The sequence below is a fragment of the Microplitis mediator genome, chromosome 6 (genome assembly GCF_029852145.1).
Source record: "Microplitis mediator isolate UGA2020A chromosome 6, iyMicMedi2.1, whole genome shotgun sequence".
Classification (NCBI taxonomy): domain Eukaryota; kingdom Metazoa; phylum Arthropoda; class Insecta; order Hymenoptera; family Braconidae; genus Microplitis; species Microplitis mediator.
The window spans coordinates 24,324,926-24,351,767 of record NC_079974.1 but is presented as its reverse complement, the minus strand read 5'-3'; the positions used below and the strand labels follow the sequence as shown (position 1 = coordinate 24,351,767).

General features: G+C 27.2%; 6 protein-coding genes across 10 annotated transcripts; 3 read left to right on the top strand and 3 right to left on the bottom strand.

Annotated features, from left to right (window-relative positions):
- Positions 1 to 162: 162 nt before the first annotated feature.
- Positions 163 to 8,552, top strand: LOC130669876 (diacylglycerol kinase eta). 3 transcript variants are annotated; one of them, XM_057473012.1, is made up of 13 exons: positions 163 to 316; positions 384 to 612; positions 696 to 826; positions 919 to 1,087; positions 1,372 to 1,474; positions 1,890 to 2,215; positions 2,301 to 3,047; positions 3,126 to 3,499; positions 3,596 to 5,115; positions 5,185 to 5,505; positions 5,574 to 5,669; positions 5,743 to 5,874; positions 6,681 to 8,552. In XM_057473012.1, exons 1-13 carry the CDS (start codon positions 163 to 165, stop codon positions 6,978 to 6,980), a joined length of 4,602 nt encoding a protein of 1,533 aa, XP_057328995.1. In that variant the 3' UTR covers positions 6,981 to 8,552. The 3 variants fall into 3 exon arrangements, with proteins under 3 accessions (XP_057328995.1, XP_057328996.1, XP_057328994.1); XM_057473013.1 differs by having other exon boundaries at positions 3,587 to 5,115; positions 6,723 to 8,552; XM_057473011.1 differs by having other exon boundaries at positions 3,587 to 5,115.
- A 121-nt stretch (positions 8,553 to 8,673) lies between these two features.
- On the bottom strand, positions 8,674 to 11,241 carry LOC130669880 (probable glutamate--tRNA ligase, mitochondrial). The gene is made up of 6 exons (XM_057473020.1): positions 10,832 to 11,241; positions 9,911 to 10,773; positions 9,685 to 9,845; positions 9,455 to 9,609; positions 9,230 to 9,387; positions 8,674 to 9,149 (listed from the first exon to the last, which is right to left on the bottom strand). The coding sequence occupies exons 1-6, from the start codon at positions 10,917 to 10,919 to the stop codon at positions 9,063 to 9,065; spliced, it is 1,512 nt and encodes a 503-aa protein (XP_057329003.1). The 5' UTR covers positions 10,920 to 11,241; the 3' UTR covers positions 8,674 to 9,062.
- Positions 11,242 to 11,317: 76 nt separating this feature from the next.
- On the top strand, positions 11,318 to 16,330 carry LOC130669879 (uncharacterized). Its single transcript, XM_057473019.1, has 3 exons — positions 11,318 to 11,515; positions 11,583 to 11,746; positions 11,824 to 16,330. Exons 1-3 carry the CDS (start codon positions 11,424 to 11,426, stop codon positions 13,773 to 13,775), a joined length of 2,208 nt encoding a protein of 735 aa, XP_057329002.1. The 5' UTR covers positions 11,318 to 11,423; the 3' UTR covers positions 13,776 to 16,330.
- On the bottom strand, positions 14,075 to 15,451 carry LOC130669882 (syntaxin-8). Its single transcript, XM_057473023.1, has 5 exons — positions 15,058 to 15,451; positions 14,779 to 14,973; positions 14,450 to 14,694; positions 14,300 to 14,392; positions 14,075 to 14,235 (listed from the first exon to the last, which is right to left on the bottom strand). Exons 1-5 carry the CDS (start codon positions 15,090 to 15,092, stop codon positions 14,075 to 14,077), a joined length of 729 nt encoding a protein of 242 aa, XP_057329006.1. The 5' UTR covers positions 15,093 to 15,451.
- On the top strand, positions 15,587 to 20,744 carry LOC130669881 (transmembrane protein 184B). Of its 2 annotated transcripts, none has more exons than XM_057473021.1 (6): positions 15,587 to 16,330; positions 16,919 to 17,147; positions 17,225 to 17,819; positions 17,877 to 18,118; positions 18,202 to 18,286; positions 19,680 to 20,744. In XM_057473021.1, the coding sequence occupies exons 2-6, from the start codon at positions 16,947 to 16,949 to the stop codon at positions 19,853 to 19,855; spliced, it is 1,299 nt and encodes a 432-aa protein (XP_057329004.1). In that variant the 5' UTR covers positions 15,587 to 16,330; positions 16,919 to 16,946; the 3' UTR covers positions 19,856 to 20,744. The 2 variants fall into 2 exon arrangements, with proteins under 2 accessions (XP_057329004.1, XP_057329005.1); XM_057473022.1 differs by lacking the exon at positions 19,680 to 20,744 and adding an exon at positions 18,920 to 19,218 and having other exon boundaries at positions 15,610 to 16,330.
- Positions 20,745 to 20,887: 143 nt separating this feature from the next.
- Positions 20,888 to 24,523, bottom strand: LOC130669877 (protein PFC0760c-like). Of its 2 annotated transcripts, XM_057473017.1 has the most exons (4): positions 24,076 to 24,523; positions 23,903 to 24,013; positions 21,748 to 23,825; positions 20,888 to 21,675 (listed from the first exon to the last, which is right to left on the bottom strand). In XM_057473017.1, the coding sequence occupies exons 1-4, from the start codon at positions 24,163 to 24,165 to the stop codon at positions 21,174 to 21,176; spliced, it is 2,781 nt and encodes a 926-aa protein (XP_057329000.1). In that variant the 5' UTR covers positions 24,166 to 24,523; the 3' UTR covers positions 20,888 to 21,173. The 2 variants fall into 2 exon arrangements, with proteins under 2 accessions (XP_057329000.1, XP_057328999.1); XM_057473016.1 differs by having other exon boundaries at positions 20,888 to 23,825; positions 24,076 to 24,521.
- Between the last annotated feature and the right edge of the window lie 2,319 nt (positions 24,524 to 26,842).

Genomic DNA, 26,842 nt, shown 5'->3' with positions numbered 1-26,842 from the left:
GTCTTATGTGTTAATATACTGATAAAATAACAATAGAGACTGGAGAAGTGAAAATTAAATGATACATTATTTATTTATTTATTCAAACTATAGGGTAGTGACACCAATTGGATTATTGGTATTTTTAGTAGTGAAAGCAATAATAAAAAAGAGAGAGATTAGATGGAGGACTGGTTGAACGGTATGAGAAATGCTGGTGACTGTAGAGCTGCCAGTGAACCTGGAGCCAGTGAATTTCTCGGCGGTGATCACCAGTGGTATGCTACCAGTCATGCTAGGCCAACATACTGCAATGTTTGTCGAGATGCACTATATGGTAATTTTATTATTATTATTATTATTTATTATTTAAAATAATAATTTTCTTCTTTTTTTAAATTAAGGAGTGACGTCTCATGGTCTCAGTTGTGAAATATGTAAATACAAAGTACATAAAAGATGTTGTCAAAAAGCAATAAATAATTGCAAATGGACTACACTATCATCTATTGGAAAAGATATTATCGAAGATCAAGATGGAAATATTCAGATGCCCCATCAGTGGTTGGAAGGAAACTTGCCGGTTTCTTCAAAATGTGCTGTCTGTGACAAAACATCGGGTTCTGTACTACGGTAAAATATTTTTTTTTTTAATTTTACCTAACATACTATATTATTTAAGAAAATACGATAATTAAATTAATAATAATTGACAGACTTCAAGATTGGAGATGCTTATGGTGTAGAGTAACAGTTCATACGGCATGTAGACCATTAATTAGTTGTGTATGTCCTCTTGGACCTGCTAAATTAAGCGTAGTGCCTCCTATAGCATTGCATAGTATAGGTAATCATTAATTCATTTTTTATTTTTAGTATTATTGCTGGTAATAATAATAATATTGATATATAATTTTATTTTTGTTATTAAATAAATAGGAAGTGATGAAGCATGGGAAGCTGTGAGACCTGTTGGATGTAGTCCACTGTTAGTATTTGTAAATAGTAAATCTGGTGATAATCAGGGCATTAAGTTTCTCAAAAGATTTAAACAGTTATTGAATCCCGCCCAAGTATTTGATCTTATAAAGGGTGGACCTGGACCAGGGTAAATATTTTTATTTTAAATTAAGTGTCATCAACAATTCACTTTAATAATTATTACATAGTCAATTTAATAATGCATGAGACAGAATAATAAAATATAAATACAATCACCCAACAGCTTGTAGGAAAAATTTAAAACGCGTTCAAATAATCCATCATTTTAATTTACCAAATAAACAGATTTATTTTAATTAAATTATTAAAATTTATTTTGTATATTAAATAAAATAAAATAAAAAAAGAAAAAAAAGAAACAAGTTCAAGTTGATATGTAAAACAAAACAGGCTTAGATTGTTTCGACATTTCGACCCTTTCCGGATTCTGGTGTGCAGTGGAGATGGGTCTGTCGGTTGGGTCCTTTCAGAGATCGATCGGTTAGGAATGCACGTGAGTAATTGTAGTAAATGCACGACGATCGTTTTTATCGTTTTTATCGTTTTTGTACTTTTATCGTATAAATATACACAGTATAATGTTATGTTCTATTTACTAATTACTACTACTCGTGTTTTTTTTTCTTATTTTAAAAATAGTCTCTATTTTCTGTTCTCTTGCTCTGTTTCTAATGTTATAAAAACCTATTTTATTTCTAATGATCTGCACTAATAGCCATTTTTCATTTAAGTAATCGGCTATTTTAACCATGACATTTATCTGGCAACTTAATATTTTGAATTCGATAAACTATAAAATATTATATAAGCTTTTGTTTATTTATTATTATTTTATCCAATGCATCAAATATTTTTTATCATATTATTATAAAATAAATAATGATTATTTGTATTTATTATATTACTAGAAACAATGCCAAGTGGGAGTGTTACCATTGGGAACTGGAAATGATCTTGCTCGTGTACTTGGATGGGGTGCGTCTTGTGATGACGATACACATTTACCACAATTATTGGAAAAATACGAAAAAGCAGGAACTAAAATGCTTGATCGTTGGAGTATTATGACGTTTGAACGTAGTATATCATTATCATGTTCAAAGTTATCTTCAAATCAAAATAACGATTTAAATTTAAATCTCTCAATGGTTCAACAGTATGAAGATAATGTTATTTTTCATATAAAAAATATTTTACATGCTGATCAGAATACAATTATTGTATCTAGTGCAAAGTAAGAAAACAAAAAATAACAAAAACGTTTTTTTTTTTTTTTATATATATTTAATTATCAACTGCTTTAATATATAATTTTTTAGAGTACTTTGTGAAACAATTAAAGAATTTGCTTCTCGTATGTTGGAAACAAGTTTTAATATTGGTGATGAAATACTTGAAAACAAATGCGTTGTTCTTGAAGAAAAATTGGATTCGTTATTGCAGACACTTGATTATCATGATAATTTAGTGGAAATGGTAAACGATGATGTTAAATTTACAATTGCTGATAATCAATCGTGTATGAAAAATTTAGAAAAAGGAGTACTAGAAAAACCAGAAAAAGACATTAAAAATTTAAAACAATTGCGTAAAAATAAAAATCCTATTGAGAGAGATGCAGTAATGGCAAGAGCAAATAGCTTGAAGCGAGCTATTAGACAGCTTGTTGAGCAAACCGAAATAGTTATTAATAAACAAAAAAATTCAACTGGTAAATTAACAAGTAAATTATCATCTAATTTAGCTATTAATTCAAAAGATTATGATGAACAAGGATCATCTAATTCATGGAATGTAAATGATGATAAACTGGTAAACACCAATCCTCATATTAATTCTCAGGGATTGAAACAATGTGAGAGTAATTCGTCTATTGGACAATCAATTGTTGTTTCCTCAACAAGTTCATTTGATATTTCTTCGTGTCCTAGCCCTACTCCAAATTTAACATCTCTAAGTCCAATGCCTGATTTAAGAAGAGATTCACAAGTTGATGAATTACTTACACTTCCTGCACCTGATGGGTTTGCTGATAGCCGTAGAAATAGTTACAATATAAATAAAGAGTAATATTATATATATATTTTATATTTTATATTTTATATTAATTTAAATTAATAATATGTTATTTCTACATTAAATAGATCTGTCAGTTTTTCTGGTAATGATGAAGCAACAGTTATAAAAGCTATATCTGTTTTGGATGAATTTAAATCTTCAGAATTAACATCAACAAGTAAAGTCGATACTCCGACAGATATACAAGTTACTGTAACAAGTACAACATTAGATACAAGCTCAAAGTCTGATGATACTACAATACAGGATGCATTAATATCTCCAGATTCAGATATAATAAATATATCAAATGCTTTTGTTCATCGATCAGATTATGATATAGAAACTCATCAACTATCTAAAAGTAGCTGCAGTAATAGTATTGCCAGTACGGATAGTCTTATTTCAGAGACTTTGGATTCAAAAAGTTATACTATTAAACACAGTGAAAGTGAAATTGGTAATTATTATTTTTAATATTTAATTATTTATTATTATTATTATTATTTATAAATTTTATTTGGATGATTTATCTAACACCTTTCAGGTAATGCAGATAGTGATATTCTTGATTCAACAAAACAATCAGAATTATCAGAAATAGGACATATTGATTCACCAGAAAATTCCGATATTCAAAATTCCGAAAGTATGATTGATGATTTGAGTTCACTTGGCCAGGATTTAATTAGTACAATGCTTGGAGAAAAATATGATTCAGTACGTGAGTGTATTGAAACCGATCAAAGTGATAAACCAAAAAAATATTGTAGTTTGGCACAATTTGTTGAAGGAAGTGATATTGCACGAAAATCATTTAAAAGACCATCTAGATATATCACAACTCTTTTAAAAGATGATAATTCTCAAAAACAAAAAATATATAATAACAAATCACAAATACCCGTTATAACTTTTGATAATACAGAAATTAATAAAACAGATTTATTGAATCCGGTTTGTTGTTTTACTCTAACAGCTGATACAATTAAATCAAATGAAAATAAAATTCATTTTCCTCAAGAAATAAATGTAATTGTTGATCCACCAAGTCCATCAATGTCTATTGATAGCCCATACGAAGAAGATGATGATAATAATGATAATTATGATGATGATAATAAAAAAAAAAAAAAATCTGGTTTAAGACGTCACACAGGTAGTATGGAAAAATTGAGTGTAGAATTATTACCGGAACTTGGATTTTCACCTCAAGCAACACGACGTATAAGCTGTGGTAGTTTAATAAAACCATCAGAAGTTGGATCTCTGGCAGCAACAGCAGCAAAGCTAGGAGGTTCGAATATAAGTTTACGACATGATCGGGCCAAGTCAATTGATAAAACATCAGAGGATATTAAAAAATTGCCAATAATAAATCCACTGGTACGATTACCAACGTGGCCAAATATCGGAGGAGGCGCTGGATTTATTAGCCAGGCATTACTTGCAAATGCTGATGCACTCTGTGCAGCTGTATCGCCATTAATGGATCCAGATGAAACATTAATGGAGGGATATTTTGAACGTTGTGTAATGAATAATTACTTTGGAATAGGTATTGATGCTAAAATAAGTCTTGATTTTCATCATAAACGCGAAGAGCATCCTGAAAAATGTAGATCACGTGCTAAAAATTATATGTGGTATGGAGTACTTGGATCAAAACAGTGGTTACAAAAAACTTATAAAAATCTTGAACAACGAGTTCAACTTGAGTGTGATGGCCAACGTATACCTTTACCCTCACTTCAGGGTATTGTTGTTTTAAATATTCCAAGTTTTATGGGAGGTACTAATTTTTGGGGAGGTACCAAAGAGGGTGATTTATTTTTGGCTCCATCGTTTGACGATCGTATATTGGAAGTTGTTGCAGTTTTTGGTTCAGTACAAATGGCTGCTTCTAGATTAATTAATTTACAGCATCATCGTATTGCCCAATGTCAATCAATTCAAATAAATATATTGGGTGATGAAGGGGTGCCAATCCAGGTTGACGGTGAAGCTTGGATCCAACCACCGGGAATCATTAGAATAATTCATAAAAATCGCATGCAAATGCTCTATCGAAATAGGGTACGTACAGTGTATTTAATAAATAAGATAAAGATATATATATGTTAATAATTATTATATTTTAAACAGGCTCTAGAAACGTCACTGCGGACATGGGAAGAGAAACAACGTAACAATACATCTACCAACGTATCTCAATCGTCATCTTCGTTAACTAATAATATAGTTCAGTCCCGATCTTACACACTGGGTGATAGCAAACCAATACAATTATATGAAGAGGAATTAAATATTCTACTTGGATTAATTGAAGTTATTACAACGCTTGTTAAATGGGTTAAATTACTCACCATATCACATCCAAGTTTTGAACCGGATCTTTATCAGATTGCAGATCGGACCGCTGTTAATTTGGAGAAAGTTCATCCAGATGGAAAAATTATTCAAGGGGTACCTTTATTTATTTATTTATTAATCTGATTATTATTATTATTATTATTTTTTTTTTTCCCCAATAGCCGAGCTTACGACCTTTGGTGACGGAGCTGGTATCCAGTGCGAGACAACTTTATGAAGAATCATGCGAGTTGCTTCGTGACTCGGGGCAAATTTTAGTTAGTAATTTTTTTTAAATTTTATTTTATATAATAAAAAAATAAAAATAATAATCTATTTTGTTTTATATAGCGAATACGTTCAGACTTGGAGAATAAGTTATCCCAATCACTGGCGGCAATGGAACAAGAATTGAAGAAATGTGTATTCGATGAAGCAGGTACGGGTCTAGTATATCTTCAAAACCCATCAGCAGATGATCAGGTAAACCTACATTTTTTATTTATTATCTATATAATTAACACTCGTGTAATATTTATTCAAACTTTTTAATCTTTTTATGTCCAGAATATGAGATTGTTAGTGAATATATTTTATTATTATTAAAAAAAAAAAAAAAAGTAGTAATATTATTATTATATAAACATCAAGTGCATGATTAATATATTTATACGAAAATAATAATTGTAAAATAAATTGAGGATTTTTATAATATAGTATTACTTTTATCATAAATCACTTTAACAAGAGTTGAGTATTTACACAAAAATAGTTATCTTATTGAATAATTAATTTTATTAATCGATTAAAATTATTCTGTGCTATGATTTGGATTATCTGAGTACTCGATTGAATTAAACTGGTAATATGCTCATATAAATCATAATGTAGTTGTAGTGAATAGATTCAACTAGCAATCATATTAATAAAATAATTTTTAAAAAATAATAATACCCTGACCAACTAATACTATAAATAAATAATCCAAAGGTACCATTATTGTAGCATGATTGTTATTTAATTTAAAAAAATTTATTGTTATCCTGTAATGGTACGGCATTAAATATGCACTGACAATATTATCCATTTGTATTTGAATGATTTACGATATTTCAACACTCGCATGATATATGTTAGTTGTATTGTGAAATTTACCACTAACAATTTAAACAAAATCAAAATACACCATTTCTGTTGTAATAATAATAATAAAAATAATAATAATTATAATAATAGTAATAATAATATCATTAATATATATGTATATATTTATATATATGTATATGCAGGCCGATAAGAAGAATCGTCATCGCGGTTTATTTTGGTTAAAGTTCCGGCGATCGGGTACGAGCAACAGTAGTAGTAGCAGTCATCTGGCACGAGATCAAGTGACGAGCTGGGGAGTCCAGGATGTCTGCACTTGGCTTGAGAATCTACAACTTGGCGAGTATACTGAGCAATTTATTTCACACGATATCCGAGGACGAGAATTATTAAGTCTCGCACGTCGTGACTTGAAAGAACTTGGTATCGTTAAAATCGGTCACGTTAAACGTATATTACAAGCCATTAATGATCTTAATAATTAATATATTATTTAATTATACAATGCTGATTGGCTGTGCGTTAATGACAAGCACTTACAACCTACAAATAGTAATAATAATAATAATAATTATTATTATTATTATTAATAAAAAAAAGAAAGCAGTATTATTCGATCTTATTAAATTTGATTAAATGTGTTGATACTATACTTTTAATGATCTCATTGTCAATTGATTTAATAGTTCGATTTTAATCTATATCTATCTATCTATTTATTTATAAATGTTATTGTCTTCTAAATGGGTAATTTTGTGCTTCCTCTTTTATAAATTCCTTAAAGGTGTATTATATATAAATAACAATCAATACTGTTGGTATTATTAGTACTTAATCTTTGAGACCACTTAAAATTTTTTACAATAATAGTGCAAGCACATTATTAATAAATATCAACAATTATTAAAATAGTGTAATCTATCGTTAAAAAATCTAAAAAATATAGACTTTTAAATTATAAATGATAATAATAAACAACGAATTGAAACAGTAGATATTTTTTATTTTAATTTTATCCTTAAACTTGCACAATTATGAAAATAAATAAGTAACAACTTGTTCTTAAAAATGATTAATCGTAAATATAGTTTAGTAATTTTCAAGTGTCCTTATTTTCGTCACAGACGGAATAATACAGTCGGGGAAGCACTAATTAAATTTACTACTTTTTATTAATTAACTAATTTGTTCTCAATCATTTTTTTATTGAATTCAAATTTTGAATATGAAATAAATTTACCGACAAATATTCGACTCTAGTTGACTATTTTGTCAGTGGTATTGGTTTAAAAAAAAAATTGAATATTTAAATGCTAATATATTCTAAGCTTCTCTAATTGCCTCCGTACTTCTTACTACTAAAATTAAAAATAATCGTTGAGTAATAGCCAAATATTCTATTATCATATATATATAAAAGAAAAAAAGTAAAGTTATATACCACCGACCAAGTGAATTTTTTACCTGCAAAATAAAATTTTGTCGGTCATCTTTATACAAGCCTTAAGATTAATATTACTCTTGCCTTTTCCTTACTCACATTATTAATATTATCATCATCAATTGTTATTGATTTTTCTAAGTGTTATGTTTTTCTAAGATAAAAGTAAATAAAAATAAAAAATAAAAGTAAATTTAACTAAATTTTTCAGACTGAGCGTATGACTCTTTTATTCTTATTCTTATTATTATTATCTTAATTAAAATAAAAAGTTAATAAAATAAGCAATGTCTTGATTATCTTGTTCATGTTATTTATTATTACGGATTTAATAAGCCGTTAATCTGATTTTAAACTTTTATTGTTAATAAATATTTACATTACACTTTAATTAAATTTCAAATGACGTTAATTATAATTATCACGTAGACTTAAAACTAGTATTAAGATATAGATATATATATATATATATATTGCACTAAAATTGTTATGTATCTTTTAGTTATAATAATTCCATCAAAAACTGTGTTCAAGTATAACAACACAGTTTTAAAAAATAAAAAGAATAAAAGTATAATGAATGCAATACTGTAATTTAAAAAAAAAAAAAAACAAATTTAATGTAAGAATAAACTAATAATAATACTAATTAAGAACAAGTTGAATAATATAAATATAAACGTCTCATAGTCACAAATGACTAAATATACTATATTAACTTTATAACTGCTTAATCGACTTAAATCTCAACCAAAAAAAGAAAAAAAATCTAAAATATTTTTACAACTTTTAGCCTCTGATTCTATAAAACACACACTAGACTGAAACTTATCAATACTTTTTAAATTCTGTGATAACTAATCTAATGTATAACAAAATTATTCTGTGTAATGTTTATTGTCGTATCGATACATGCACACATTACACAACTAAACTTTGTGCTAAAATATTGTTAATTATATGTAATAAGTTAGCTCTCGAAAATGTTATTATTTATTCAACTTCTTAAAACTTTCAACAACAACAACGTATACGTATATTTAATTTAATTCAATTACTTAAAATTATTATTTAAAAAAAAAAAAAAGAAAAAGTATATATAGTATATAAATGATTAGTGTATTTATTATATATCACTCGCATGCTTATTTAAACGATAAAGGGTTTTATCTTTGCCCAAAATTTCCATCATTTCCGCTACACTTGGACCTAGCTAAAAGTTTTATTATATTTACATTAATTAAATAAAAAAAGAGTTGAAGATTATGTTACTTGATGATTTTAAATATTTACCTCAAGTCCACTTAGACTACTTCTCAATATTTTCATTAATTTTGGAAACTCTAAGTTATTGCTGGTGGAAAAATTTTTTAAATAAATTTTCAAATTATTTCTATGAAAATCATTATTGTCTATCTTCATAAGCTCTGTACTGAGATCTTTTAATAATTCTAGAAAATATAAAAATCATTAAATATATTATCTATTTTTAAAAATAATTAAGTTAATTATACTTACTAGAATTTTCCAAAGTGACAACTTGTGGAGGAAGAACCCATATAAATGATAAATCTTTATTAACTAAATCTTTTAATGTATTTATTCTATTTCGTGCCCAATTTAATATTGTAATAATATGATCTTGATCTAATTGCAAATCACCGGTATTTATTCTGTTATTATAATTATAATGATAACAATTAATTAAAAATTTAATGAATAAAAAATAATAATAAAAATTACTATACCTGTCTGAAAATTTTTCAACGACTAATTTTCTTACTTTGTCTACTAATAACTTTGTATTGTTTTCATCGTTAAGTAAATTACATATTTCTAATCTATTCAATTCCATCAAAGTATTATTATTTAATTTTGATGAATTAGTATTTATTTTATTGATATCAAACTAAAAAAATAAAATATTAAAAATAAATGATAAAAAAAAACAAGTATTTAATTAATAATTAATACCTGTTTTATTAATTGTTGATAACTATAGCACGAAATAGATGAATCTCTATGAAATCCACCACCAGCATGAGTTATATAATTAATTAAAGCTAAAGGAAATATTCCTTGATCTCGAAAAAAATCAACTTTTATATCTCCTTGTCTTTTTGATAATTTTGAGCCATCGGTATTAAGAATAAGAGGAAGATGAGCAAAATGAGGAGGTGTCCAACCAAAAGCCTGATATATTTCAATGTGTTTTGGTGTAGATACCAACCACTCTACTCCACGTAAAACATGAGAAATTTCCATAAGATAATCATCCACGACATTTGCAAAGTGATAAGTAGGATAACCATCAGCTTTAATAATAATAAAATCACCTTCCTGCTGTGCAGTAGGTGTTATATCTCCATAAATAAGATCTTTGAAGCCTTGAGATTCTGATGATAATTTAAATCTAATGCAGTGATCTAATCCATTTTTTAATTTTTCATCAACGTCAGATTTATCAAGATAACGACAACGATTGTCGTATTTTGGTATTAAACGAGCTTTAAGTGCTTCCTTTCTCAATAAATTCAATCTTTGTTCAGTACAAAAACAACGATAAGCCGAACCATTGTCTAATAATTTTTTTACATACTCTTTATAAATATCAAGACGTTTAGATTGAACATAAGGACCAGTAGGTCCACCTCTCACTGGATCTTCATCAGGAATTATTCCTGCCCATATTAAATTATTTCGTAAATTCTCCATGGCTCCAGATTGTAGTCTTGTCTGATCGGTATCTTCAATGCGTAATAAAAAATTACCATTGTGTTTACGAGAAAATAAATAATTATATAAAGCCGTTCTTAAACCACCCAAGTGAAGATCACCTGCATACAAATAATTCAATAATTAAATTATCTATCATTATTATTTTTTTTTATTTACCTGTAGGACTTGGAGCAAACCTTACTCGTACCAATGGTTTTTTGTACCATCGTTTTTGGATTAATTCAACAGTTACTCTTTTAAACATATTCTACATAACAATAATTTGTACATATGTTTACACCACGTGCGTTCTCGCCGTTGATAGATTTTTATCTTATTTATTATATTTATTTATCAGCGGCGCTTGTATATATGTATAATATAACTTGCCACCAATAAAAAATCTCTTTAGACCCTAAGTTACAATTACGGTACTAACAATAAAATAAAAACAAATCTATAAATCAATTTTTAAATTTATTTAATAAAAAAAAATTTAATTTCTTTGTAATTTTATAAATATAATTGTTTTATTTTTTTACGATGCAAAATGTCCAACAGCTGATATGTAGAATATATTTAATCATCAGTAGATCAATATTATATATATATATGTATATCATTATTGAATACCACCACCATCTCTGTAATCTATGTATAATATTGTCTAATTGTCTCTCTGGTTCATGTCGTGTTCATGATAATTTCGATCTAAAACACAGTGTAAATGTAAATTTAATAAAAATAAATATATATTAAATTTAAAACAATGGCGATATCATTTTGTGCCAAGCGTATAAAAATTTTAAATAGTAAATATTTAAATAAAGTAGTAGTACGTCGTAATGGATACATAGTACTGTAAGTATAGATAGGTTAAGTTTTAAAGGCTTGTTTTTATTTTCTTTTTAATTTATTTAAAATTTAGTCTTCCAGAAATAGGAGAAGATTTACCAGAAAAAGATCCATTACTTAAACAGGATGGATTTCCAGAATTTAATAAATTTTCAATTGAACGTGCTATTACTGCCGTTGGCAAAGAGACTGTTGCATACGAACAAGACATTCAGCAAATCGAGCAGCGTATTATGAGTTGGTTTTCTTTACTTTCTTTTAAATTAAATAAACAAATTAACTTAATAAATAACTTTATTTTATTTTATTTTTAGTGAAAGATAAAGTTGATATTGTCAATGATGTGATAAATCCAATGGAAATATCAAATTCTCGGCTTCAAACAACGTGGAGTATTGCCAAAACATTGTACTTTGGTAATCAAAGTTTAATGCCAACTCACTACTATGAATCGATTCATAATAATATGGCTAAAGTTTACACGATGCCTTACATGAGTTACTCATTGTATAAAGCCTGGAAAAATGCAGCAACTGATGAAGAAATAAACAGCAAACTTACTGTTGAACAAAAAAGAATTGTTAAAAAATATGCATTGGAGGGTAAATTAAATGGTTTAGATTTAGATAAAAATAAAACAAATCGATTTATGTATACTCTTACAAAAATTTCAACTAAAAGAGCTGATTTTGATAGAGCAATAAGATTCGCAACATCAGTTTTTCGAACGACAATAAGTGATCGAAATATTTTAAAAGAATTTCCTGAAGATTTTTTAAAATTAACAGCTGTTAATCCAGATGATTGGGAAAAAGGCCCATGGAAAATAACACTACAGCCTCATATTGTTGATTTATTTTTAAAATATTGTCCAGAACGTGATCACAGATGGAATGTTTGGCAGGCGTATGTTGGAAGAGGAGCTATGCGTGGAGACAGACGATTGAGAACAAGTTCTATTTTAGAAGATATACGTGATAATAAAATAGAACAAGCTAAAGTACTTGGTTATAAATCATATTCTCACTTGAGTATGGAAACTAAAATTGCTGGTAGTTTAAATAATATTTATCGTGTTATGGATAATTTATTGGAAACAGCATATCCAGCACAAAAACAAGAGTTTAATGAATTATCTCAATTTGCAAAAGATCAAGGATTTAATAAAGAGCTATTAGCCTGGGATATTGATTATTGGAGTAGAAAATATGCAAATACTATATTAAATTATAATAATGAGACTATAAAAAATTATTTTCCCCTTCCATACGTTCTCAATGGGCTATTTAAATTAATTGAAAATTTATTCAGTATTCGTATAATTGAAGGTCAAAAACCTGATGTATGGCATAAAGATGTTAAATTTTTTGAAATAATTGATTTAAAAGGTTCAACAGATGAACCAATAGCCCATTTTTATTTTGATCCATACGAACGGGGCCGTAAAATGGCATCAGCTGAAACAGCATGCTGGATGGTACCTATTCAAAATAAAAGTACTTTGACGTCTAAAAAACCATTGGTAGCACTTATATTTAATTTTAAACCACCAGTTAATGATGATATACCATCACTACTAACATTTGATGATGTTAAATATCTTTTTAAACAAATGGGCCAAGCACTTCAACATCTTTTAACTCGAGTAAATTACAGTATGTTAGCTGGTACATCAAATGTTGAGTGGGATGCGGTTGGAATAAGCGGTAATTTTATGGTAAACTGGTTATATGAACCCGAGACAATAGAAAATATTTCTTGTCATTACAAAACTAATGAGACAATACCTCCTGAACAAGTTTCAAGTATTAAACGTATGAGAAGACACATGTCTGGCTATAGATTATGTAAAGAACTTTATTATGGAAGACTTGACCTTGAATTACATGAATTGCCAGACTTTTGGGTACCAATAGTTACTCGATTACACAAAAAACACTTTGTTTATCCTCTAGATAAAATGGATTCTCACATAACATCTTGGAGTACAATATTTACGGATAATTGGGGTGCTGCTTATTATAGCCATCTCTGGTCAGAGATGCTAGCAGCAGATGTATATAGTGCCTTTCAAGAAATTACAAATGCTGATGAAGAACAAAAGAAACAAACAGCTGAAAGATTTCGTGACACATTTCTTTCTTTAGGTGGTAGTGTTCATGCTAGTCAAATCTTTAGACTATTCCGTGGTAGAGATCCTAATTACGAAGCATTACTTTACAATGTAGGTTTAAAAGATAATAAATTTAATCAATCTGATGTTTAAAAATTAAATACATTTTTTTTTTCTTTTCTTTTCTTTGTTGTTTTTTTATACATAGTACACAAAAGTGATACTTGACTGATTGTTGTAATATATTTAATCAACTATTATGCATTACTATTTTTTGTTGGTGAAAAATTAAAATTATCAGGTAATAACTATGACTCGTAATAAATGTATATTTTAAATTAAATTTATTTTGTTTAGAGCTAAATGTTTAAATTTTAAATTTATTACTTATGAATAGATGATTTAATTTTAAAAAAATATAAATGTATATAATTATAGGGCTTTAATTAATTTTATACAACAGCCACACAAATTATGCTAATAAATAATAAAATAATTACTACCCAATAGCCACATGTTCTGTCTTTTCGGTCAATAAATCGAATTTGTCTTGTTCCATCTATTAATCTTTCATCAGTTTGTTCCATATGCTCTGCTAGATCATCAATTATTTCTAGAAAAAAAAAAAAATCATTTTTTTTTATTTATTGCATTACTTGAGTAAAAAATGAATTTACCATTTTGATGATCGACTTCAGTATTTATTGTCTGAGCAATTGTTTTTTGTCTTGTAATAACTTTGTACAATTCATCTAGACCTCGTTCTTGTTCTAAAATATTAAATTAATTTAATTGATAATTAAAATAAAAATATAAAATTATGTTACCCAAAAGAGCAGCTTGGTTTTGTGATTTGAGATCAGCGATGTTGACATTACTGTCTGATTGGTCATTTTGGTCATCCCATCCAACAGTACCACCGTCAGCAAATGCAGTACTTGAATTACCAAACAAACTTGGTCTCTCAGAACCTGTTGGGTTCATTTTTAAATCATAAAATCGTTTTATTTTTACATAATTACTTTGCAACTGTTCTATTTGTCTTGTTCGTCTTTCTGCTTCATCGACAGTTCTGAATAAAAATAATAATAATTATAATTAAGGAATAAATGTATATAGTGTTATAAATTTTATTTTATTTAAATAAAAAGGATACATAAGTCTGAGCTTCAAAGCTTCAGCAACTTTTTTCTTCAACTGTAAAATATGATCAGAGTATTGGTTCATTTGAATACGAACATTTGCGGACAAACTGGCAAATGCCAATGAAGCTTTTGGTTTACTTTGGCGCTGATTAAGCTGCTCCATAATATCATCATAAAGTTTTTCACAGACATCGTACTCGGTGATCCTGTTTTACAATTTAAATTACCTTATAAATTTGAATACATAATAATTATCTTTACATAAAATAAATAAAAGAAAAAACAATTACCAAGGATCATTGTCATCTAAATAAATCAAAGCCATTATTTCAGAGGTTGTGTTTTAATCAAAATATAAAAATGACAACTTTTAATGGCACGTGGTACAAAAATTTAATAGCTTTTTCTACCAATCAAAGTTGTTGATAAACTCTTATCTCTCCGCGATATACCTATATATTTATTAATACTATCTTTATCAATCAATTAGTCACCATTTATTTTTATAGGTCAAACTATAGTCTTTTATATTTTAAATTCTTAAATTTTAAGCTTCAAGAACAAAGGAATTATAAAAACTAATTAAATCATTTAAAAAATATATCACCAAAGTAAAACTATAGGTATTTATTATCGTCACAACTACAATCACCAGAAAAATGATGATGATCAGCCGTCAGCAGTATGACGACAGTTGATTTGCGCACGCGCTTTGTATATATATCACACAAACTTATTTTCTGTGTGTGTCGAGGTTTTACAAATTATATATTTATGTGAAAATTGTAAAAGCATTGGAAAAGTTTAGCATTGAAGATTGGATCACAATAATTGCTGCAGTGGACATACATAATAAATTAATATGACTGTAGCAACCAACAGCAAACAGCATCTAGCCTCAGTCTAAAGAATAAAGTGGAATAAAGAGAAAAGAGACGCGTGCGTAAGAGCATGTCAAAAAAACTAGACGAGTGAAAAAAAATATAATAAAAGAGCAACGTAGTTTAGTGTTCAAGACAAGAGACAGGTGGATTTACAGTGTAGTGAAAATAAAAGAGAAAGAAGAAAATAATAAAAGACCAAAGCAAGTTTTAAAACGATTGACGATTGACAAGTGGATGGATTGGAACAACATAGACATTGTGTACTATAGATTATATATGAATCTTTATTGGAATTATACAATCCTGTATATACCATATATTTAGTAAATGTACTTATATACATTTACGTTTGTGAATGTATCATTGAGCTGCTGGTGCTGAGATCAGTAATATTTTACTGAGCCGTCTAGCTGAGCCATCTTTAGTTTATTCCGTATTTCGTAGTGTCTAGTATCATTCTTTTTTTTTTTTTTTTTTTTTTTCTCTCCATACGTTGCAAGTTACAACGTTATTGTAAATACTTGTGTGATAATAACGACAAAGTGTTTTTAAAATGTCGGGAGAAAGGAAAGCTTTATGGTCGAATCGTTAATCGTGGTCTATCAAGATATTGTAATAATTAAGAGAGCAAATCATCATCATCAAAATTATCAACATCTTGACTGTACGAACACGAAAGGTCATAGCAACATCTTTATTTTATTTAATATTTAAAATAAAATATATTATCCAGAGTATTTAAGTCTTCCGGATTTAAATAATACTAATAATAATAATAATAATAATAATATCTGTACAGGTCAGTACATATAAATATCTATATATAAATATAATTGTGTTTTAATATTTTGACGTTTCATGGAGTTGCGTTATGCGCGCAGCTCTCACATATATTATTATTATTATTATAATTATTATTATTATTATTGTTATTATTATGTGTTGATTTCTATTTGTGTGATTATTATTAATGTTAATGATAGTTATGGTGAAATGATGTTTAATTTATTTAAAATGATCTCAAGGTCAACTTGTTGTGGTTCCGATTATGAAAAAAAAACTGTCTAAACCCGTGTTGTGATATGCATATTGATTTTTTAAACGCGAGTTGATCAACGGCATTAAAGCGTTTTATCGCGATTCTTGGAAATACCGTTAACAAAAAATAATGATATTATTGTCATTAAAAAGAAAAAATAACTATTAAAGTACCAAGTATTAGAGATAACAATAATAAAATACTTAAAATGGTTATTTTTATTTTCAGTTAAAAAAAAAAAAAACATATATATACTATGATGAGTAATGCAACAATGAGTGGCGTAGAATCGACAGTTTCTTCAGCTGTAAAAAGTCTCACTTCAACGACAGTAATTGACAGTACAATTGTCAATGACGATGGTATTGAACCAACTCCAATATTTTTGCAAACCCGAGCTGCTCAGGGAATTTCTGGAGCCTTTGTATGGCTGGCGTTATTCCTTACTTGCCAACAGGTAAATAATATATCTTGATCAACTATTATACACTCAAAGATAAAATATTATTATTATTGTTGTTGTTGTTGTTGTAGATTTATCAACACCTGAGGTGGTATACGAATCCAACAGAGCAACGGTGGATTGTCCGTATTTTATTTATTGTCCCAATTTATGCCACTTATTCATGGATATCTCTATTGTTTTTCAACAACGAGAGTTACTATGTTTATTTTTTCACAGTCCGTGACTGTTATGAAGCATTTGTAATTTACAATTTTTTGTCATTATGCTACGAGTACCTGGGAGGTGAAGGCAATATTATGTCCGAGATACGAGGGAAACCAATTCGTTCAAATTGTCTTTATGGTACCTGGTGTTTGGTTGAAAAAACCTACACCATTGGATTTCTTAGATTTTGCAAACAAGCAACACTCCAGTTTTGTCTTGTAAAACCAGTAATGGCATTTGTCATAATAATATTACAATCATTGGGCCACTATAGAGACGGTGATTGGTCTCCAGACGGTGGTTATATTTACATCACTGTCATTTACAACATCAGCGTTTCATTAGCCCTCTATGGACTCTTTCTATTTTATTTTGCTACTCGAGATTTACTGACGCCTTTTGAACCAGTATTGAAATTCTGCACTATCAAAAGTGTCATATTTTTTTCATTTTGGCAAGGTAATATATATAAATATAAATATTTTATTGTTTTTTAAATTTTATTTTAATTAATAGGTGTTTTACTTGCCGTATTGGAAAAAGCTAATGTTATTTCACCGGTTATTGATAATTTGGGACACGCAACCAGCGCTGGAACAGTATCAGCTGGCTATCAAAATTTTTTGATCTGTATTGAAATGCTTTTTGCAGCAATAGCGTTGCGTTATGCTTTTCCTTATCAAATATATGCTGCTGGATGTGTTACTGATTCTAGAGGTCGTAGTGTAACTATGCAAAGTATCAGCAGTAGTTTAAAGGTGTTTATTTAATTAATATAATTTTAATAAATAAATTTTTCTGGCTTATAATAAATATAAATATTTATAATTTATCCACTTAGGAAACGATGAACCCCAAGGACATAATGACCGACGCCATCCATAATTTTCATCCTCAATATCAACAGTACACACAATACAGTTCTGGTATGTCCAAATCATTGTTTATTTAAAAAAATAAGTAAATAAATACTTATATACATATATATATATAAATATTTTTGTTTTTTGTTTTTATGTAATGCATTAAATTGTATTTTTTAAGTAACTTTCAATCACTTAATGCTAGTTTATTTAACAACAATAATAATAATATAAATTTATAACAGCATGAATACTAATATACAGCATGTAAAGCAAGTTAATAAAAAAGCCTTGAAATTTTTTTTATTTTATCAATTTATTTTATTATTTATTGATTTTTGTTAATGACGTAAAAATACTGCATGTGTGTAATGTTTTATTGACCTGTGCCTGTGCATTTATAATTTATATTGTAGAAAATTTTTAACACTCAATCACTTTTATATTTTATATTTTTGTATTTTGTTTTTATTTAACTTAACTTAATTTATTGTACACTTATTATTATAATCATATAAAATAAGCAAAGTTGTGTTAATTTTTAAAATATCAGGTGAAGGTTTATTTAGTCGGTGTGGAAAGAGTACACTTAAATAATATAATAATAATTATTATTAATTATTATTGAGAATTGAGAAATTAGCGTAAAGAAAACAAACTTTGACAAGTGCTTTGTTTTTTTAATCTTTTTTTCAGACGTCAATACCAACTTGCCGTACGAAAAGCTGTGAGAATTATCAACCAAACATATTTTTTAAATTCAATATCAACACTGACAATATCAACTTTCAAGATAAAAAAATAATAATAATGATAATAATAATAAACAATACTAAAACAATCGTTTATTTTTTAAGATCAATTATTAAATTTTCATAAAGAGCACTAAATAAATACTCGTTTTCTTTTGCTAAATGAATAATTATTGATACAAACAAACTTTATACTCTCTATTAAATTAATCAGGGATTTATTTGATATATATTTTTTTTTAATCCTTTGTCCTGATTATAAAAAATAATGTACAATAGTATTTAAGCATTTAATAATCAATCAAGTACAATTGTAATGACAACTATACATAAAATTTTTTTAAATAAATAGATAGATGATAATTATAATTTTCATGTCATATTTATCATTCATTAAATTAATAAAAGCATGCATTAACTGAAATGTGCAATGTGTAAAATTTAAGATTTAACATTTTTTTTTTTAATTTAATAAAATAGGAGTAAGTGAAAATTATTGTTATTATTATTTATATTTATATTTATAATGTTACTGCATGAATTTATAATAGCTTTATATAAATTTATCGCCATTAATTATGCATGATTATAAATATATAATTTAAATTATTTTATTAACAGAAATTATAATAATTGTCATTAAATTGCAACTGTTATTTAATTAAAGTAAGGATAATTTTATAATAAAATATAAAATAAAATAGGTGGTACTAAAAATCAACGAGGTATGAGGGTATCGAGCTTCGATCCAGATGATCCTCAAAATATGCCAGTTCCACCACCACAAAGACGCAATACTTCTCATCAACGTGTTGCTACTATATCACAAAATTACAATGAGAAAACAATGCTGTTGAGTAGCGACGATGAATTCCAGTAGAAATTATTATTATTATTATTGAATAAATTTTAATTATGGTAAAAGTCCCAATTATTGATACTAAAAAATGTTTAATATCAACAATAGATACAATTCATTATAAAAAATTATCAGTTTTTTAAAATGTCATCAACTTGCATTTTTTTTTTTTTTCTTTTTTTGTACTTATGTATTCCAAAGATTATATTTAAATAGATGAAATTTTAATCAAGTTAATAATAAAATAAAATAAAGTGGTGAATAATTGGGTCTTTTGTCTTATATGTTAAAAAAAAGTGAGAAAAATAATCAAGATTTAGCCGAAATTATTTTACTGGCAATGAAAATAAAATTTTAAAAAACTGGTTGGATTTAGGATAAAATAAATGTGAGGCTGAAGAAGTTATAGTATTTATAATTAAATGATTATAGTTATTTTTTAATGTTAATACCTTAATTATGTTACAGTAAAAATGAACTTATTTTATTAGTGTTGATTAATTTAAATGAAACTTAATTCAGCATTTACCAAATCATATTTTAATATATATTAATTATATACATTAGGGTATAAGATTCAATTTAAATTATATTACAGTTTGTTTTTCTTTTTCCGTTTTATAAAATTGTATAGACAGTACTTAGGTTTATATAATTAACTAAAGTTTTAATATTTATTAATTTGCTTTCTATAAATTTTAAAATTTAAATACAATTTGATTGGACCGCCACAAAGATGCCAATTCTTCCTCAAAGACTCGTAAAAATAAAATTTAAATTCAACTGAAAATACATTTAACAAACAAAGATAACATTTAATTAAATTGCGACGGTACAAGATATTCTGATAAACAAAATAAACCTGATTGTGTATCGTCCAAGTCCAATAACAAAAAAAATTAAAAAAATATATATGTATATACCGTTAACGTAGATTATAAATTATAAAAATATTTCTGCTCCTGCACCCAAGTTTGATGAAGAAAAAAAATATACCAATATATATTATAATACTCAATATTTTAAAAATTTATTACTAAATCTTTAAGTCCAACTTTTTATTTTGCTAATTATGTAAGAAAAAAAAAAAAAAAGGTATAAAAATAATCGTTTATCGCTACATAAATAAATGGTGGTGGCCTATCGATTATAATTATATGTTGGTAAGCATTTGTTATTCATTTTTTATTCAAAAGTTAATAATAATAATAATAATAATAACAAGAAGCTGTTAGATAAGTCTGTAAGCATCAAAATAAATATTTTTATCTCAATGCCATTCAAAATACGAAAAATAATATATATATATAGATATTTAAAAAAATAAAGACTTAAAAAATTATCTGTGCCATCCATGCCAAGGAACTTGCTCATCCTCATCTAAATCTTTATCTACATCTTGAACGGACGATGAGCTGTACTTGAGTTTTTTGCAATTTAAATTATTGCCACTGAGTAATTCAGTGTCTTTAGGTTTATTAATAATATCAGGTATTTTTTTTGAGTATTTTTTTTTTGATAATTTATTTAATTTTCTTGTAATAATTTCTTCCTCTGCCTCAATGTCTTGAAAATGTAGTTGATTATCCATATACTGAACGACATTATTTTCATCACTTGTATACTTATTGTATTGCTCATCAACCTGTCGATTTGCCACTGGTCCATGTATAGAACTAGTACTTGCATAACAATTATTGTAATATTGTGCAGTATTATTAGTATTAGCAGTTACAATAACTGGTTCGATGGGTTTGAAGCCAATCGATCTTAGTCGCGCTACTCTCATGTCTCTGTCGGACAAATTAACAGGTACGAATGCTGATGACTCCATGCTACCACTGCTGTACAAATTTAATTTATTGTATGAATTATTATTATTATAATACATTTGTGGTTTTTTAGATACTTGCAGTTGACTACGATAAGCTGTTTCTATTAACTCTTCATCATCATCATCATCACCATCATCGTCATCATCATCATCATTATCATCATCATCATCGTCGTCATCATCATCATCATCATTATTATCTTGGTTTGAATTGTTTTCATACAATTCTGATTTAACGTTATTATCATTTTCTTCCTCATCTTCTAGATTGATAAACTCAATTTTTACAAAAGCATTACAATTTTTTTTACGCGGCTGATTTAACTGAGTCTCCATATTGACAAATGTCATTGCATCTTTAGTTGTAACGCACTGCGTTGACGCATCAATCATTTGTGGTTTCAATAATGACGATTCAGTATTTATTATTTTACTATTTTTATTGATATTTATTTTTTGTTTATTTGTATTATCAATTTTAACCTGTGGTTTAACTGTTTTAGCCATTGGATGACGATTTTTAGAAATTTGTGGTTTTTTGACAGCACCTGTAATCAACTGTTTAGTTTTTCTCCTTAAATCAACACGTGAATAATTTGTTGTTATATAATCAGACAAATCTTTTCTTTTGCTCAATATAATTGCTGGACATCTTAGTCGTCTATTTCTCATAGTTCTTGTTTGAACTGACGGTCCCCGAAAATTACCATCAATATTTAAATTAGCCAATTCATTTTTTCGTTTTCTTGTTACATTTGATTTTTTAAAATGTTTAACTGTATTTTTATTACGATTATTTAATTTACTTATAGTATCTTTATTCTGGTTTTTAATTGAAGTTGATCTTGTTTCATGAAAATTATTATTACAATTTATTTTTTTTTCACGAATTTTTATATTATTTTTAATTTTATTTAATTGTAATTTGCCAGAATTATCACGAATTTTATTTTTATTTAAACTTTTTAAAATATCATTTTCTGGGAGACCAATAATACTTGCTATTAATAATTTACCCGTAGGATTGTAACGTTTTTTAATAATTAAATTCAACATTTGTTCAGGTGTCATCGCTTCTATTTCTACTACAGCTTTCTGAAGGTCTACTTTTTTATCCGACAATTCAGAAGATTCCGAACCCACAGAGGCTCTAGTGCTCGCTCTAGAGACATTACAAATTTCATCAGAATTAATAAGCAATGTCGAATCTAAATCATATAAATTATTTATCGTACAATTTTTATCGTTTAAAATTTTATTTGATTCTTGTGATTCCATTTCCAATTCTTTTGTGTCAAATGATTTTTTACTATCAGTTTTGCTATTAGTATTATTATAAACTCGACAATAAGTCATCGGTGTTTGTTTTTTAATATCTTGCTGTGGATGATAAGGTGACGAGTCATATAATTCTGTTCTAATTGCAATATTCGTATTTTGAAGTTTATATGCCGGAGGTTTTAAAGCAGTATATATAGACGAGGCAGCATTTGACAGTAATGGTGATTCTGTGCTGACTCTTTTAACTTTATTATGGTTTCCACTAATTATTTTATTTGTACTGATATCCATTTCACAAGTTTTATTTAATTTTTTAGTTTTTTCCTGGGTCTGACAACCGTACATCTGACACTTGTAAGATTCACAATCTGATTTTGAATTCATTTTTTGTGATAAAGACTGTCGCGTGACAATACGTGTTGTCTGTGATACCCAGGGTGGTGGCTCTTGATGATTTAATCTAGCCAAGGCATACTTGTAATATTTACTTGAATCTTTATCATTAATTCCAATCCAACAGGACGCCACAATATATAAACCATCATACCGATAACCCGTTTTTGGAGCAAATTCATTTGCCAAATTGTAGCTTCTTATTAATCTCAAAGGTATGTGATTGTTGAAATTGTTTAATAATGAATCACTCGGCTTGTCATAATTATATTTACCACCAGTAAATGTCAAATAAGTTCCTAAATCAACGTCATTAGTATTATTAACATGGGATGTGCATATTGAAGCAACTCCAAATATTCCTTCATCAATGTCTTTATCGAAGCAAGTGTGAACTTTGTCTCTAGCACAATCCATACGGATTCCCCACCAAGAACCCGAGGGAAATCCTTCAATAGATCCATAAATCACTGCTTCATTACCCTATTAATTTTAAATAAAATATATAAATACTCACATATTGCTGTTTATTTAAAATCATTTTATATATATATACTTACGATGTGATTAAGTCTTACATCACTTGTTATTTTGTTATTACCCAGCCGTCTAGACTCAGTGTTGAGCTTAATAAACAGTTTACTCCATTCATCAACTGTCTTAATATCAATCTACAATTTAAATTTGAGCATTATCAAATTATAATAATTATTAATTATTTTTAAGACATTACCTTGCTGCGAGATCGGAGTTTTCGTAAAATCCCATCATTATCCTTTACAGTATTTGGATAAAAATTAACATTTAGTGCGTTTTTCGCCATTTTTTTAACATTGTACCTAATTTCTGTTATTAATAACAACTATTTATATACATTCATACACTCACTACACTTGTTTTTTATAGTAAATCTGTGTTTGATAACTAAGAAAAAAAAAATACGTATGCAATCTGAGGTCTAATGTGAATGTATCCTAAATCGAAAAAAAAGTCTGATAAACACGCGGTTGGTTATGCAGCTTAATAATTAATATATGTAATAAATATCCAATCAAGATATATATATAAATCAAAATTAAAATTAACAAAAAATAATAAATCATATAAATTTTAATATTATTATTATGATTCTATGCTTTGTGATGACAATAACAATAATAATTATTTGTGGCCGTATCGCACTCGGTGACATTTGAATTTGAGCGCCACCAAGCGCGCGTTTTTATAATTAAAGTGATCGTTTTCAAACAAACATACTTGTGTATAAAATGTTAACTACAAAATTAAAAATGAAAGAGACCAGTGAGGATGGCAAATACTCATCTATACTCAAAATTTCTTTACTCAAGCACAAAGACGACATCGATACTCAGCGACAACTATATTCAATGACAACTGTACTCCACTAAATTTTTATAAACATCTCATCTATATTATGTTTACTCAAAGTCCTTTATATTCAAAGTCATCTTTACTCAATATCCACAGATAAAAAAGATTGTCGGAAATAAAGTAATTCATAGATAAGACTATTCGGAAAGTCGATAACGAAGAAAATTAAAAAATATTTACATATTAAATAAAGAAAAATTAATTTTTAAAATAAAAATAAAATGTTTTTATCATTTTTACTTTGAAAACGATTTAAAAAAAATTTTACAAGAGCGTTTTTGTTAAGCTTTTGAATTAATTATAATTAATAAGTTATTTATAATTTCTCATGATGTATTGGTCTGAAATAAATGAAAAAAAAAAGTTATTAAAAGAAAAAACAATTTCATAAATAAAATGTTATTCATTAAATTAAAAATTTATTCAATATCAAGTGGGTAGTATTTAACATTAACTAGTGATATTTCATAAAAACATCAAAAATTAATTGAGCTGAAATATCACACGTATCCCTGTTTAAAAATATTGATTGAAAAGAATTAAAAGTGATGAAATTCAAATTCTTTTCAATAATTTCAATTGATTTCAATTTTTTCGTTTGTATATATACATATACAGTTTGCATGGAGTGACCGCTTCTCAATTCTTTTCAATCAATATTTTTAATCAGGGTATATAATCAACAACAAATGAAGCACTATAAACTCATTGATTGACGAATATTTAAATTGAAATCATATAAATGCAACCAAGTGTGAAAAATAATATTCAAATAAATGATTGTGACTATTAAATTATAAAATAATAGATTTATTTGTTGTCGCTGCTTAATTGAGGAAAATTATAAAAAAATATATATGTGACAATGAAGAAGGACTTGACTTACAACAATAGATATAACAGTTGTTTAATTAATAATTTTGACAACATAATTGTACTATATATTTGATAACTTTTCTTAATTCTTGTATTTTATTTAATATTTTTATTTTTTTCAAGTTTTATTGATTACATTTTTCATTGGATTGTATAGATTTACTCGCACATGTAACTTGGAACCATTTATGAGACTTATAAGTCTCAAGTTATAAATTTATTTGGTTTAGTATTTATTGTTAATTTTGACAATTTTTGTTTTTTATGTATTAAATATATGAGATGCAAAGGATTTATAAGAAAATACTTTGGAGATCAGTTTAAAACAATAGTTTTTTAAATAAGATTCAAGCCATAAAGTAGGCAATTCTAACGAGGTGACTCAGAGAAATGTATTTTTAGTCAATTTCAAATGGGGGAGACCTACAACTTTACCATTATTATTGAAATCTTGGAACTTTGGAATAAAATCGCGAAATCACTATGGAAATTCGAGTTTTATGTGTTGTCGAGTTTAAGATAATATTCATACCACAAAGTAGGTGATTCTCACGAGGTGACTCAGAGAAATGTATTTTTAGTCAATTTCAAATGGGGGAGACCTACAACTTTACCATTATTATTGAAATCTTGGAACTTTGGAATAAAATCGCGAAATCACTATGGAAATTCGAGTTTTATGTGTTGTCGAGTTTAAGATAATATTCATACCACAAAGTAGGTGATTCTCACGGGGTGACTCACAGAAATGTATTTTTTAGTCAATTTCAAATGGGGGAGACCTACAACTTTACCATTATTTTTGAAATCTTGGAACTTTGGAATAAAATCGCGAAATCACTATGGAAATTCGAGTTTTATGTGTTGTCGAGTTTAAGATAATATTTATACCACAAAGTAGGTGATTCTCACGGGGTGACTCACAGAAATGTATTTTTTAGTCAATTTCAAATGCGGGAGACCTACAGCTTTACCATTATTTTTGAAATCTTGGAACTTTGGAATAAAATCGCGAAATCGCTATGGAAATTCGAGTTTTATGTGTTGTCGAGTTTAAAATAATATTCATGCCACAAAGTAGGTGATTCTCACGGGGTGACTCACAGAAATGTATTTTTTAGTCAATTTCAAATGGGGGAGACCTACAGCTTTACCATTATTTTTGAAATCTTGGAACTTTGGAATAAAATCGCGAAATCGCTATGGAAATTCGAGTTTTATGTGTTGTCGAG